This window comes from Hevea brasiliensis, chromosome 17 (genome assembly GCF_030052815.1).
Source record: "Hevea brasiliensis isolate MT/VB/25A 57/8 chromosome 17, ASM3005281v1, whole genome shotgun sequence".
Lineage (NCBI taxonomy): Eukaryota > Viridiplantae > Streptophyta > Magnoliopsida > Malpighiales > Euphorbiaceae > Hevea > Hevea brasiliensis.
The window spans coordinates 18,777,493-18,793,761 of NC_079509.1; the positions used below are offsets into that span (position 1 = coordinate 18,777,493).

General features: G+C 36.0%; 2 protein-coding genes across 2 annotated transcripts; both read left to right on the top strand.

The window, feature by feature from the left end:
* Positions 1 to 713: 713 nt before the first annotated feature.
* On the top strand, positions 714 to 5,032 carry LOC110655670 (uncharacterized). The gene is made up of 4 exons (XM_021812099.2): positions 714 to 1,686; positions 4,074 to 4,238; positions 4,344 to 4,395; positions 4,487 to 5,032. Exons 1-4 carry the CDS (start codon positions 1,430 to 1,432, stop codon positions 4,574 to 4,576), a joined length of 564 nt encoding a protein of 187 aa, XP_021667791.1. The 5' UTR covers positions 714 to 1,429; the 3' UTR covers positions 4,577 to 5,032.
* Positions 5,033 to 9,238: 4,206 nt separating this feature from the next.
* Positions 9,239 to 13,002, top strand: LOC110655669 (F-box/kelch-repeat protein At1g55270). The gene is made up of 2 exons (XM_021812098.2): positions 9,239 to 10,113; positions 11,306 to 13,002. The coding sequence occupies exons 1-2, from the start codon at positions 10,087 to 10,089 to the stop codon at positions 12,563 to 12,565; spliced, it is 1,287 nt and encodes a 428-aa protein (XP_021667790.2). The 5' UTR covers positions 9,239 to 10,086; the 3' UTR covers positions 12,566 to 13,002.
* The last annotated feature ends 3,267 nt before the right edge of the window (positions 13,003 to 16,269 follow it).

The following is a 16,269-nucleotide window of genomic DNA, read 5'->3' on the forward strand; positions in this document are numbered from 1 at the left end:
AAAGCTGGCTCAGTTTAGATTTGGCATAGTAGCACTAACAAGATTATAGTGAGTTTACTGATTATCCATTAAGAAGAATGGTTTGTAGGACTTGACCTCATAACTTAAAAGAGCACTAATTAAGTCTTATTGATTGAATCAACCTTTGTTTTTCTGTTCTCTATTACGGATGGATAAAAATTGAATTTTGTTAATTTAGTTACATGCCATTGAAGCATATCTTTTTGTTACCCTCTTTTTTCCCCTGAAATACGTTTCCTAGAGGCACCAGCCCATCATCGCAGATTTCAGATGTTATATGATTATATGATATTGATCTTATCCAAACCCTAAAATCAACCAATTCCAACTCAAAAACAAGAAAGCAACAGAACAGACCCACTTTCAAATTTTATGAGCAAGCTTGAGCTGGATTGATAAACAACAGAATCTTTTAGTGTCTTGCGAAGCAAACCTCAAAATTCCACCCAATTCTTTGCTGCCCTTGTACTTACCTACGCAAAAACACACAAATTTTGCAATAAAAATCTAAGAAAAGACTATACTTGGACCAATCAGCTTCCACCATGTGTCAACGGTTTACACATGCTTCGCTGGTTAAAACTAATTAAATAATTAATTAATGAATTGTTAAAAACTCGTAAAAATTAAATTAAAGAAAAAAATTATAAAAATGGAAATTAAGATTCCAAGCTCCAATCTGTACATTCTTCAAAAAGAACACGAAACTAATCCGCTCTTTTCAAATTCCTTTAAAGCATTTCGTTATAAATGAACAGCCCCTCTTTGACGCCCATGAGGGCCTCACTGTACACTCCTGTCGCTCTCTGTTGCCCAGCTTCAAATGACCCAACTGCCCTTTCTGTCTACCTTTTATTACATTCTTTTAGCCATCAGAATTGTTGTGTTCCTTGCATTGGTGGCTGGAATCGGTGAAACCCATAAGAATTTTGAGTATTAAAAGGAATTAGAATCTGAAATTTGGGGCATTTGATGAGCAAGAGCTTGTGTTGTGGGGTATCGATTACCAGTTCGGTTTGAGTTTTTTTCCCACTTCTTTTCCCTTTTAAGGCGCTTCTTTGATTCTCCCTCCTTTTTGTGAGGTCTATGAGGAATTCAATTTCTCTTCTAGGATTTTTTTTTTCAGTAAAATTCATTCATTATATCATTTTTTTAGTGTTTTTGGTAAATATATAATCCCTCATGTATTTTGTTTCATTTTTTTTGGTCATTGATACGAGGGTTTAGGAGTAGCTAAGAGCTGAAATTCTTTGCTTAGATTCTTTAGATAGTTGAATTTCATTTGTGGGTTTTGAATTTAGACTGCCTTGGTGGAGGGGAGAAGTTTTTATTGATTGATTTCTTCCTTCATAGATTTTTCATTTCGAATTGCGAGTGTCATTCGGTAGCTGTTCTTCTGTGTGTGAGCATGTCTAGTGGTTCGCCTGTTGGCGGTGGATATATGAGGCAGAGACATAGCCAAGGCTATGCTTCTGGCGGTGATGATCTTGAGGATGATGCATGCTCTAGGCCACAGCCGTTTTCTCCACCTAGCCCCCGAGTTCGGTCATGGGCTGAGATTGTGGAGAATGTGCTTTGGATTGCCTCCGCAATCTTCATCGTTTACTTTGGTGATAGACACTCGAATTTAATTTATCTCTTGTGGCATGATGGACGAATAAGAAGGTAAACAATTCATTAGCTATCATTCACTTTTTGGATTGGATTTTTTTATTTTCTTAACGGCTGCATCTTGTGATATACTGATATTTCATGCTATAGATACCGAATCTCTTTAATATTCGAATATTTGTGGAACTGCTTGTAGACTTATCTCATTTTGATGATGCAAAAAGATTATCAGATTTATTTCTTTATGTTTCTCTGTTGACAATGAAATGTTTTAACATTCTGTATTGCTGTGCTGTCTCAGTCAAATTGTAGTTGAAACTGTGCCAAGAAAAATTGAAAATATAATTTGAAATGCCGTAATTATAAATTTGCATTGAAACAATTCAAATATGACCAAGGAGCTTTTTTTTTATCTCCAAAAACTAGCCCTGTGAAGCACTGTTGGAGGTTGTTCTGAGGTTTATTTGCTTACCAAATTGAGAGATGTGTATATGAAAATTGAATGCTAGATCATGTATTTGTGTTAGGTGCAGGTGCATTTCTGTGTATCAGATCCATCTTATACTTTCTGAAACCAAGTTGTACATGCTTGCTATTCCTAGGTGAATTTAAGTGGAACATGAATTTGATATGGATAAGTTGCTTACAAAGATGACCTTTAAATTCACCCATGTAGAGAAGCTGTTTATTCACATTGACAAAATTGTAAAAGGATGAGACAAGAAAGATGGTAAATAGAAGACGAAAAAAAGGAGGAAAATGTAGTAAAATCAATGAGAAACGTGTTTTTGACCTGCTGCAATGTTTTTTTTTTTTCATGGAAACAAGCTGTCAATCTCGCAAACATTATGTGTTGATTTTGGCCATCATGGAGCTTTTTTTTTTCCTCTTTTTTGTTTTTTTATTTTTATGGCCACCATGTTATATACTTGCATCAAATAGACAGATTTGTAAGAATTTTACTGAAGGGCTGCACTACTAAAACTTCTGATGAATTATGGTGATCTTAATCAAAGGTCTTACTTTGATATGTTAATTTTGAAGTGCTTTCAACTAATATTGTGTGTGTGTGTGTGTGTGTGTGTGTGTGTGTGTGTGTGTTTTCTTTCTTCTAGCCTACAAGTAAAGCCCATATTAAATTAATAAACACCAAGATATTTAGCCACAAAACATTTAAAAAATATTCTAATAAAAGGCTAAAAGAGTGAAGCAAATTTTAGGGGGAGGGAGTTTAAAGTGTAATGGCCCTTAGAGCTGCTGTAAGGTAAATGTTTCTTTAAAACCTATTAGATAAAATGAAGACCTTTTTTGACACCGTGATGAGAAAGAAATGGTCACCCTCCTAAAGATCTGTAAGAGGATAGCTTTGGATAGAGACAAACTAGGGGAAATGAATTCATCTGGTTGTCTTCACTATCTTAAACTTAGGCCACCTTTTGCATTTCAAGTAGTTTCAGTTTCTCTCATTAGTAAGAGAATGAAGGCTGTTGTGGAAAATTTACTTTGCTAGCTTTATGTAGCAAAAAATTATGAATCTATTGACCCACAAAATGGCAAAAGATGTTGAACGCTGAGATTTGATAATGTTTACTATGTGAAAAGCTAATTACAAATGTAACGCAGCATATTGTAAATTATTTTGAACTTTGCTACAGCTTGAGTACTGTTCAACATCTCAGCTACATTTGGGCTGTGCTTCCCGGTTTTTGGGTCGTGGTCACTCAAGCTGAAGTTAAGTTCCCATAGCTAGTTTGATAACTTGAAAATTATGCATGCAGCTGTAGAGAATTGAATTGGCTTTGAATAAATAATATTATTGAGAACTACTTCATGGTATGCAAGTAATATAGCATGGAATTTCTGGATCAACCCATGGAATGTCCTCCAATAATATTGAGATTGTCAACAAAAAATTGATGCATCTTTGGAACCATCTCAAAATAATTAGCTCCATAAATCAGCTAGTTCTTTGTTTATTTATCTTTTTAAACTCGTAAAAATGGTTTGATTGAAAAATTTTCTTGCTGATGGTAGCATCCCACGTCCCTCTGAAAATGAATTTATTTATCATGAATTGGGGAGTGGTACTCTCTCTCAACCTTCATGTTGATCCTTTAGAGCATAGTTTTATATATTCTCAGTACATCCAATCGCTCAGCATCAAACTTAATTTGTCCCTCTTTTTCGAATGGAAACATTCTTCATTTGCAGTATATTGGAAGATCCCAGCTTGATCAAATTCCTGAAATATCTCTGAAATGTGATAGTTTATGATCAATTAGTTGTCTAGAGTGTAATTTTAACATGTGACTTTCATATCATGGGTGGCCTATATCTGTATGTGTGGTAAAGCAAACATGGTTATGAGGTAAATTATCTTCCAACAGTGTATGAACTATGAATTTCTTTGGTTTTCTAATCTTCCAAAACTCTCCATGCAGATTACCCTTATATCTTGGGATGGTAGGTGCTGGGTTGAATGTGGTTATATTCGTATATACAAGTATGTTTGCGTGGAGTGTCAGGAGATTTGATGAAAAATGGGAGCTGTCAAGTATAGCTGCTTTGCCATTTGTTACCCTATTGGGACTCATCTCGTTTTGCTTGTAAGACTTAACTTTCATGTCAGTTTCTGTTTCAGTTACTTTATTTGTATGGCTTATATTTCTGGACCAATCCTGCCTCTGAAGTCTGAACCTCTTTTCATGTAGGTTTGCCTTTGCTCTATGGCCGATATGGAGTTTCTTGACCCTTCCTCTTCTGGTACATCTTAGACCATTTGGTTTTTGTTCCTTTCTGTCTGTACACTAATTTACGTGTGTAGACTTCCTAATTCCTCTTTCCATTGCTGCAGTTCACACTGTTCATGGCTTGCATGGTTATCTTTCCCCATATCATGATTGTGACATTCAGGCAGCCAAATGACTCATTCCGTATAGATTAATAGTTCCAAGCAACGGCTACTGACTTAGATGAAGATTTTCTAACTCGAATACGAAGTTGATGCCTGATGGCATTGGTTATGTATCATGCAATACGTCTCCTTTCTAGTTTTGCCATCCTGGTGCTAACAACTAAAGCTGAGTGTCCTTCAATTGGTCAGTATTCATTTCTCAGCTCGATACACCACATTTTATGCCCTATGGTTTGTATCACTGGGATAACAAGAATTTACGACGGTCAATTATTAATCAGATTCTGCTGAGGTATCAATAGGCATGTGGAGACATTGAGCCTTTTAGGCAGTCTCCCATATTGTGCCAAATTTTGTCATCCAATGTAAGCCTTGGTCTAGTAACAGGTTCATCTCTGGTTTACGGAGGTGGTGGTGATTCTAGCAGGGAGATTGAATGTTAATACTATTTTAGCCAATTGGAATTATCTTCTGCTTCTAGTTTCATATTGTCTTGTCATGAGTTTGTTGATGTGGCTAATATAGGCCAAATGTCAACACAGGGGTTTGATTCCATGTAAGATAGCTTATATGGAATGATAAACCAATTAAAAAGACAAATAGATAATAGTGTTCCTGCAAAATTAAGTTTTATTTTTATCTACTAAACAATTATTATTATTATTATTATTGTAATTGTATTTTTATGCTGATTTGTCATTGTTTAATTGACTTGTTATTCCAAGTCTAACTTCAACATGGAATCTCGGTATCACAATATAAATTCTCTAAACTCTTCTCCAACCTAGCATGCTTATATTTCTTTATAAAGCTTTTTGGAAATTGAGGTTCAAAAAAAGCTTTTTAATAAAGTACTTTTTTAGATGCAGTTAAAAGTAGTAGTTTGCAAACATGTTTGTTTGCTGGCTTGCTTGTTCGGAAGTTTGTGAACATTCAGGCAATTTGAAAGAAAATTCTCTCTAAAAATACTTTAGAGATCGTGTTCCCATAAAAGCTCTAGCAATTTAGTGAAATTCACATTAGCATCCCTACTTTTTCAAAAGTTCAATGAAATAGTTTTAATCCTTTTATTACAATTTAGGGATTGAAGTAATTGATATTTTAATAAACAATTAAAGTACTATTTAAGATAGAAGTTACAACTAAAATATTTTGAGATTTTTTTTTTTTTACCCTAAAATTTACCATCTGAAGTGAACAGTTTGGCTTAGTAAAAGTAATGGAAAAATCTTTGTATGGAGTGGGTTGGGACAGCAATAGGTTTTGTATGTAAGCAGAGAGCAGGATTCTGATTCTAAAAATATGCATTTATGAATAAGTGTGTTTTGGGCTGAGACAAGCCATAGGCAAGACCGCCCTAATTCCTATCAAACTGCATATCTTCTTGCTTTATCTCACTTTTTTTTTTTTTTTTTCGGGAAATGACAATTTCATCGATGAAGTGGGTAAAGATACAACCTAGGGCCATAAGGATACAAACCTTAAAAAAAAAAAAAAAAAAAAAAGAGAGTTCGAATTACAAAAAATGGTAAACAACTAGAGGCCCACAACTAAAAGGGCCTAAGCCCACAGTCTTAACCCTAGCTAATAAAAGGAAGAGAACTGAAAGCACAGTGCCACCCATGTCACCAATCCCGCTTGGAAGATGAAGCACTTTTGGCTTGCAAACCAGAGGCCAAGGATCACCAGAAGCTTCATTTGCCAAACAAAACAAGGGACCTCAAGAAGAACTCAAAAACCTACAACAACTCTTGACCTTAGAGGTTCCACGGACCAAAAGAGAACGGTTGGCTAAAAGGACCCTTGAGGTACTCTTCCTCATGGCGACACTTGCTTCCTCCTTAGGGCTAAGCAAATGGTCCACCAAGCAACACTAGCTTTGAGACCCATGCAGTTGACACCCACTCTCAATTATCTCTGATGGAGTTGAAATGAGCATATCAAGAAAGCCCCTCCAACAATCAAGTCTGATATGCAACAAAAGCACTTTTTTATTAAGCACAGTAGGTTGGGAGGGAAGATTCACTTTTAGGACTGGGGGAAGCAAGGCCCCCTGTCATAGGAGAAATCGCTCAAATAGCGGAAAACAGAGGGCGAGCCTCAAGAAGAACTTTGTAGTTTTGAGAGAAAATTTCTCTCTTTATCGTCTAGAGAGAGAAGGATACTTGTTTCTTGTATAATTAGTGAAATTCAAATTATAACACTTATGCCTTGGCAGAACACCCCTGATTCCTATCTAAAAAATTCGGATTCTTACGCCTATACCTTGACATCTCCATATTTACTGCTTAGGCCAACACACTCAATTCCTTACCTGTGTGATGATTTTCTTTTCACCAATGTAAGGAAAGTAAATGTGAACCCCACAGGAGTGACTTTCAGAGTCCCCACAAAGACCTCAGCCATGCCTTGTCTCCCAAGTCTGGAAAGGCATCCTTCAATACCTCCTCTCCAAAAAGGAAAAGTAACCTTATAATTCTAAGCTTAGTGCTTTGAATTATTCTTGTGTTTGCATCACTTTCTTTATTTCTTGCATCACATTCTTAATTTTTTATATCACATACCGAAATTCTGATAGAAAAAGAAAAGAAATTTAACTGTTTAAGATAACCAAATGCCCCCAAAAAAGCATCATCTTTTTCAGCACAAATGGAGCAGAAAAGCGATCGTGACACGTATGTTTAGATGCAAAATTTTCAATCTTATCTATCATAAACCTCTCATTTGTCGAAAGCATGATTGGATGGAAAATAAAAAAAGGATGGATGACTTCTATAGAAAACGATAAGCTCAAGAAAATTAGCTGTTTCAAGGAATGCTAATGGCCTCATATTAGTTGGTCTTGGTTTACTTTTTATGTTATTATCAGCATACAAGTTCAAGTGGACTAGGCAAATTTAGTGGTATTTATATAAACATCAATCAATTCTGTTCCATCTCTTTCATGGGTGAGGACTAAGGATTTCATGAAAAAAAAAATGTATATTAAAAATAATAAGAAGGGAGGTAAGGGCCTATGATTTTCCATCACTAATGATTTCTTTTTCTTCTTTTGCATGGTGGGAATATTTTTGTATCCTTTTTTTCCACTGGAATCACATGAGAGTTAAGGTCAAGCCTTTCAGGTAAACAGCAATGAAAAATTGTTGGAAAGAATCAAAGAATATTACACTAATATGATGATGAACAACTCACTCTGAAAGATTAAGGCTAATTATCAAGTTCTTGTTGCTGAGTGAGTTTTTGTCTTATCTTTTTTGTAGTTTGTGTGGAACAGTAGGGAGTGTCCATTGATGTGAACTGCTGGCCTGGTTGGACTTTTTGAATGGAAAACAAAGAAAATAAATGGATCAAAAATATTGAAAAATAAAATTAAGCAAAAAAGAAAAAGGAAAGAAAATTGTAGCCAACCAATGGAGTATCTCAGTCAAATGGTTAGGAAGGAAACCACAAATCTATGTAGAAGGAACCTTCATTTGTCAAAGATGTAAGCTTGTGAATATCTTCCTTGCAAGAATTGTTCAATATTATGTGCTATATGGAAACAATCAAGTACCCATATGGTGAAATTTCCATTGCGTACTTGTGTGAAGATATAGCTAATTTCTAAAGGAAACTCCACCTTGAAATTTTCTTTTTTGTGCACCCATTACTTGGAACTCAATTTCCTACCAACAAAGTTAACATGATGGGATAAAATAAAGCCTCCATCAGTCACTGCATCCAATCTCATATTTGCCCGAACAGATCCCTACCAAAAGGAACTTCCCTCATGGAGAAGGTAATATGATTAAAAAAATAGTAGTTGTGGCAGTTGCCATGCCATTCCCAGATGTGAAACATCCAATGAGAGAAACTAAACTTTCATCCACAACCCAATTAATATCAACTTATATTAATAAATAATATCAAGCTTTGTTCAAAGACAGAAAGTACCCACTTAGTAAAAGTGTACTGCACTCTTTTTAACACACAACACATGAAAAGAAATGTGTAGTTGCAACTCTCAATCTAATAGAGTCAAATAATTGGCTTAGTGCACCAAATTATTATGTTGATCTACCGACTAATTGCTCAATTTTTAAGATAATACAATGAAGAGGAAATAACATTTTATACAAATGTTTTTATTTTGCATGGTGTAGATCATCACTGGCTATTACCCATTACTCTCATAACAACACTTCAATTCTCACGCCAATTTGTAATGATTTGGACTCCAAAAAACATGAGAATTGAATAAAAAAATTAAAGAATTTATTCAAGAGTAATGAAAAGTAGAGTATGGAAATGATGGGTGTGGTTATCATAATGCAATCACAAATGATCAAATTCACTATGAAGATCTAGAACCCTGGGCCCACAAAGATCACCAGCATAGGGTTTGACAAGACCCAATTTTTTCCAACGACCAAAATACACTTGTGGAACAGGAAGAAGTAAGGAGTAGTAGAAGAATAAATTATGATGGTGGGTCAACACATGCATACGCGTACAATAAATTGGAAAATCTTCTAAAAATTAGAATTTGGTGGAGTAGTGTGATATGTGCATGGTGGGCCGTGATTTATTTATTTATTTATTTTCTTTTTTTTTAACCTTTTTAATGGAGCTAAGGGAAAAATAATAATAGTAAAAGTGAGAGAAATAGTCACAAAGTTTGGGTTTTTATCTTCTGATAAAAAGAAAAAGTTTGGGTTTTAACTCTCTCTCTCTCTCTCTCTCTCTCTCTGCCAAAGTCTCAAACCAAAGCAACCAACAACAATCTTCCAATTCCATTTGTAGTGATTTGTTCTTCATTTCTCCAATAAAACAACCACCCAAGTGTCATCATTCAAGTTTTTGCCTTTCTCCTCTTCTCCAGTAATGGTTTAGGTTTGCTTTTTTGTTTTTACCTCTCTTTCTCTCTCGGTGAGAGACATCCTCTTGTGCTTGGTAGGTTGTGCCGTTGAGGTAAATGGGCCCTAAACTCCACTGAAGATTTAATGTTTGAAAAGAAGGGTCTCCATCTCCTCTTGCAGTGCTCCCTTGCCCCCATTTTAATGCTGTCTCGCATTTGGATCTTTTGTGTTCTTTTATCAGAAGATAAGATTTGGTTTTCTTTTTTCTGCTCTCTCTGAAGGTCATGACTCAGGTTTTTTGCTCTTTCTGGGTTATTGATTTTGGAGATGGGGTTTGATGATAATTTATTAATGGTGTTGGCTTCATAGGATTTGCCTCTCCGATATATTAATTAGCCAGTTTTAAGTTGGTTTTTCGGTTGACTATTAGTTGTCTTGAGCTGGATTGTTTACTTTCAAGGTGCAATTTGGAAGCTTGAGAGGTTATATCTCCTGAAATTCAATTGCTTACAAACATTTGTGAAAAGTTTGCATGTTGGAGGTGGGTTCTAGATGTGGACTGGTGCTGCTGATCATCTTTATGCATTTGGGATTTGTTAGTTTCTAATGCAGGGGATAAATGATTGAGAGACTGGTTCTTTAGTTTTGAAGTTGGGAATTTGATAAATCAGGTGTTGGCTAATCCTTGAAGCCGAAACTATGGATAGAACGATTCAACCTCCTCTGGTAAATTGTTTGTTTGCTCTTTGATTAGTTTTCTGCTTTACTATTTAACAGATATATGTTTTTAGGAATCCAATGTAATGATTAGGTCTGCCCTTAGCAACTTCAGAAGTTGGTGATTCAAACAATTCAAGCCTTGAAATATTTTTCAGTATTTGTAGTATGGACTCTTTTATGATGCAGTGATTTTTTTTTTCTGTTATTGCTTATTTTTATAGTCTAAGGATCTTTGGCTGAGGTATTGTAGAATTTTAACTGGCCATAGATCGTCCTATGACTGTAAAATAATCTTTTATCTTTTCAGGGAATAATCTCAAACCTTTTTAGAATGAACATACAAATAAATAGCGCAGAAATTGCTTACATAGTCTAATAGAAATGATTAATGGTAGAATGAAGTGTATTCAATTTCTTTAATCATCATAACGTTTTTCCTCTGCTAATCATAGGCATATGACAATGAGTGCACTTTCTTATCCTAATTTCTTAGAATGGTAGAGACCTGAGGTGATGAAATGAAAAAATAAAGCAAAGAAGTCAAACTGATGATAAGTGGAGCTTTGGAATCTGCACTGAAATCTTAGTCTATTTGTGAATCTAATCTTTTTCTATACATATGATTTTTCCTTTTTTTTTAGGTAGACGTTAATGAATAATTATTTGTTTTGTTGTTTCTTCTGTGGCGTTGCCTGCTTTACGGTAGAATTATTATTGCTTCTATGGAAACGATTGCACCTTATTACTTGCACGTCAATAGCTTCTTATATGCAGGAATACTGCCAAGCTATAATGTATTGTATTATATTATTTAAATCTAAAAGGAAAAATGATATCCGTAGCTTTCTTGAAGGTTATTATTCTTTGTTCAAGTGAAATAACTTTTGAGTATAAGGGAAATGTTGCTTATGCTGATATAGAAGACTAGTTAGGTGGAAAACATAATTAGTAGAAAGTATGGGCAATAGCATGCAATTGATGTTTCGTTTTTTCCACTCTTGCAAGCAAATTAGATAAGCTTAAGTTTTTTTTTTTTTTTTTCTCCCTACCATCAAAAATTCAAAATGAAAGACCATTGCATCTGTGTAAATTAGTTATATTTGATTCTGATTTTCAGCATAAAATGCTGGGTAGGGCGTGCTGTAGAAATGGTAGCCTGAAAGAACATCAATTAACTATTCTTCATGTATATTTATAGGTTGATACCACAGCTTGTCTATGTAGAGTAGATGCAGGCCTCAAAACGGTTGCCAGTGCAAAAAAATATGTCCCTGGATCTAAGCTCTGCCTTCAACCAGACATTAAACCATCCATTCATCCTACTAGGAGCAAGCCATCACGTGGTGACAGAAGCCGAAACCAATCTCCTCTGCTTCCAGGACTCCCTGATGATCTTGCTATTGCTTGCCTGATCCGGGTCCCAAGAGTAGAGCACTGTAAGTTACGGCTAGTGTGCAAAAGATGGTATCGTCTTTTGGCTGGAAACTTCTTCTACTCACTTCGGAAAAGCCTTGGAATTGCTGAAGAATGGATATATGTCATCAAGAGAGACCGAGATGGCAAAATCTCATGGCATGCATTTGATCCAGTTTACCAACTCTGGCAGCCCCTTCCCCCTGTCCCAAAGGAATACTCTGAAGCCCTTGGATTTGGCTGTGCAGTCCTCAGTGGCTGTCACCTCTACTTGTTTGGTGGTAAAGACCCTCTAAAAGGATCAATGAGAAGAGTCATATTTTATAGTGCTAGGACAAATAAGTGGCACCGTGCCCCAGACATGCTTCGTCGACGGCATTTTTTTGGTTCATGTGTGATAAACAACTGTTTGTATGTGGCTGGTGGGGAAAATGAGGGGGGCCATCGATCCCTGAGATCAGCAGAAGTTTATGATCCTAACAAGAATAGATGGTCCTTCATTTCAGATATGAGCACAGCAATGGTGCCCTTTATTGGGGTTGTTTACGAGGGCAAGTGGTTCCTGAAGGGGCTGGGATCTCACCGACAGGTTCTAAGCGAAGTCTACCAACCAGAAACTGATAACTGGTACCCTGTTTATGATGGCATGGTTGCAGGCTGGAGAAACCCGAGTGCTTCCTTAAACAGACGCCTCTATGCCTTGGACTGTAAGGATGGCTGCAAACTTAGGGTTTATGATGATGTGACTGATTCATGGAGTAAGCATATTGACAGTAGGATGCATTTGGGGAATTCCCAGGCATTAGAGGCAGCTGCACTTGTTCCATTTAATGGAAAACTCTGCATCATCAGGAATAATATGAGCATATCTTTGGTTGATGTGTCAAAATCTGAGGATTTGAGGGGAGCCACTGCTGAGCATTTATGGGAAACTATATCAGGGAAAGGACAGTTCAAGACCTTGGTCACAAATCTCTTGTCAAGCCTAGCAGGCAGGAACCGACTGAGAAGTCATATCGTGCACTGCCAGGTTCTTCAAGCGTAAAGAAAAATAACGCATCAAAAATCAGTGGTGGCTTCTTTGGCTTCAAATATCTCTTTATATATTGGTTGACATTCATGGAAGGACAAAAGAAGCCCATTTAGCTGGTGAGAGAGCAGCACTTACAAGTCCATTTTAGTCAGTTATTGTTGGAGGATCCTTATACCAGGAGTGTGTATGGGTAAGGATGTTTGTTTTGCTAGAATTTAGTGTTACTAATATATGTAAGATACATAGTAGTTGCATGTTAAAAATTGAAGAGCAAATTATCCAACTGACTTAGTCTTCTTGTCACAAAATGGCTGTTAACTTGTTGCCAGTCAAGTTCAGCGTGTATTATACATAAGCAGGTCAGTTGGTTATTGATCTTTCCCAACAAATCCAACTTGGGTTTTTATTTTTATTTTTATTTTCAAGGCTACAGTGCTATTACATGTTTAGCAGTTCATGTCCAATTTCTAATGAGCATTATAGGTTTTAGCCTTTCCAACTTCCACGGTTAGGTTTGCATAGAAAAGCAAGAATGCAAGAAACATTTCAGGGATTGAATAAAACCATCCAGCTAGAGTAAACCAGGTCTCAATATATTCTGCCATGTATAGTTTTATTTTATTTCCAGTGGTTAATTTCATCAATATAATTGATATTTTCCTGACATGCATCAAGATTCATCCCCAAAAAAAAAAAATCCCATTTTCTGTTTCTTTAATCGAGCACTTAGTTTGAATAAAAATAAAACAAAATAATGAGTATGTTCATTGGGACATGCAAAGTTTCAATTAAAAATATTTATAAAATAATAAAATAAAATAAACCTACTTGTAAATGAGTTTTTTTATTGACTTTCCACAGTTTAGCTCGGATATCTCAATCTCGTGAGCTATGCTTCTCAGGGACCAAAAAAAAAAAAAATAGAAGCCCTATTGGAGACAAATCCCTAGGGAGAACTAATATATTTTTTTTTTAATACAGAGAATTTTAAGATTTTATTCCATAATTAATATTATCATATGAGTCAAAATCAATTTTTTTAATGTGACTCAATATTAATTGATATTTACTTTAATTAATATAAATTCTAATTATATAATAATTACTTTAATTAAAGTAAATCCTAATTCTAATCGTATAATGATACTTGATAGATGTGCAAGATTAAGTTTTATATATATATATATAAGCTGGTCCTCTAAGATCACACACATTCTCTTTCATAAAATCAGATATATATCAGAGATATTAGAGTCATCCCAAGAATTAAAGAGTTTCTTTTAATTATTACAATGGCTCGGTTAAACTCCGCATCAATTACGCTTTCTAGATCTGTGAGAATTTATTTTTTCAAAATTCATTATTAGGGTGATGGTTGAATCTTATGTTTATGATTCACATTATATTTATTATTGTTATGATCTATTAAGAATTTTACATGTGGTGTCACGACCCAACCTATGGGTCGGACCGACACTAGGACTTAGGCTAACCTAAAGCCCCCGAGACCCGTAGTAAGCTTAACTATTCCTTAACCCAATCCTAAGGCTCATATTAAGCTCAATTTCAAGAAAGCAATCAGACAGAATCCGGTCATAACATGAACCATACAACGGGGAGTTTTTGACTGGCCCAACCTGTAAGCACAATATATAATAATTTGGGGAGCTCAGCTCACCCTTCACATACTTATAATGACATAAAATCAAATGGAAGCTTAGCTCCCTCATACAATCTAATCGTACATGCATCTAATAATTTTACAGATCCAACACGACATTATATTACAAACCTAATTTAAACAAAACATCACAGACATTAATAGAAGACCTGCGAGGGAGAGAGGCAGGTTAGAACTCAACAAGAAATCTTCTATATCCTGTAAAAATAAGGTGAACAGGAGTGAGTGTTCGACTTAGAGAGTAAAATACTGATTTTAACTATAATTTTTATAGTTATCTAAAGCTAATGCATCCTAGAGAGTGAAATACAATATTATCATAATTTTCATACAAATCACATCATAACAGCAAAGAGGTAATTTGGAGCACTCACACACCTAATAATACTTAAACAGTACATATATGGGAGCCAATCCCCCTATACAGCTCTCTTAATCCAACCTCTGCCAGCGAGTACGTCTCAAGCCAGACTTTCTCTTAATAGACCAAATGCGGAGGCCAACGAAATCATCTCGAGTCGTGCCTACCCCAACTTATCCATAAAAAGATCAGGTCCCAGCGAGTCAAGCTCCAGCCGCGTCTACCCGTCCTGTCCATATCCAACACCACATACCACACGTACGCCAATACACACACACTGCTTCAAATTACCATCAAATAACATCCATGGCACTTCATCAATTAAGAATGTAATATAAAACGTGTTTAATGTTTAATTACATAAATATATATTTATAAGTGATGCATGGGCATGCCTGAACATATAGTAATATTGAAATTATAATTAAAATTAATATTTTACTCACAGACGTAAACTGAAGTTACTGCGGCATCTAAGCGGAGGAGGAAGGCTGTCCTGACTCACCTGACAATTTCATTACAATTATTTACTATAGTTGACTTAATACAAGTTTAAAAAAAAAAATCAAAAATACTCTAAGTCATACCGAAAATCCGGCAGAGTCTCCCCTATACCTATAACCTACCCAACCTGCAAAAGGGTTCAAAATACACTTCTATATCCATAAGTCACACAAGCACAACTCAATCACATCACATGGCCTCTCCTAGGCCCATCCAAACAGTCAACAACCACAATTTGAAAAATTACCATTTAGTCCATATAACTAATCATTTGGCAAAAACTACACAAATGAGCTCTAAAAATTCTAAAACTTTGTTTTGCGGTCCCTAGTAATATGATTAAGCTAATGCAAAAGAAATTATAATTTTTAACCTACCACGACTATTTTATAGATTTTTAATCGAAATCAGGCATTAGATAATTAAGAAAAATGAGGTTTCGGATTTACCTATGCCAATTTCAACCCTTGGGACGTGTCTGGAACTTTTGAAAATAGTAGGGTAGCCTATAACCTCGATCCGATTCTGAAGCTTTCCCAGTAGCTTACCTACCTGGCCCAAAATTACAGACTCGAGCAACTGTTGAATTTCTGCGAAATGATCATACCTACGCGAAGCCCACAACACAAGGGTTAGTACATAATTATTACGAAATTTATTAAGCTCATTTAATACCCAGAAAAACACTATGAAGTTTCATGGGACCCACCGAAAAACGATGTAGGAAAAATTTGAAATGGGTATTGCTTCGCCAAGGGGAGCACTCCGGTACTCTCTGATTTTTTGTGGGGTTCATGATTTACAAGAAATCTAGCCTAAAAGTCGAAATAGGCTAAAACTTTCCAAACAAAATTTGGACAAACTGCTCTATGAATTTTTGTGTTCTTTGTATCTATGAAAAGCGCTTGAGGTGTAGAAGGATTTTGGGACAAGACCCAGTCCAATAGGCGGCCGTCGGCCTGAGAAGTTGGAGTGGCTCGCTACGTGAAAGGGGAGTTTTAGGGCCCATTTTTCGGCGATTTTAGGCAGTGGCCGGCAAGGGAAAGGGTGCTAGGGTGGTCGCCGGCGTGAGGGGGAGCGCTGGGTGGCGGCTACCAGCAGTGGGGAGGAGAAAGGAGAGAGAAAATGGAGAGGGAAGAGAGGCAGTCGGGACGCGCAAGGAAGAAGAGG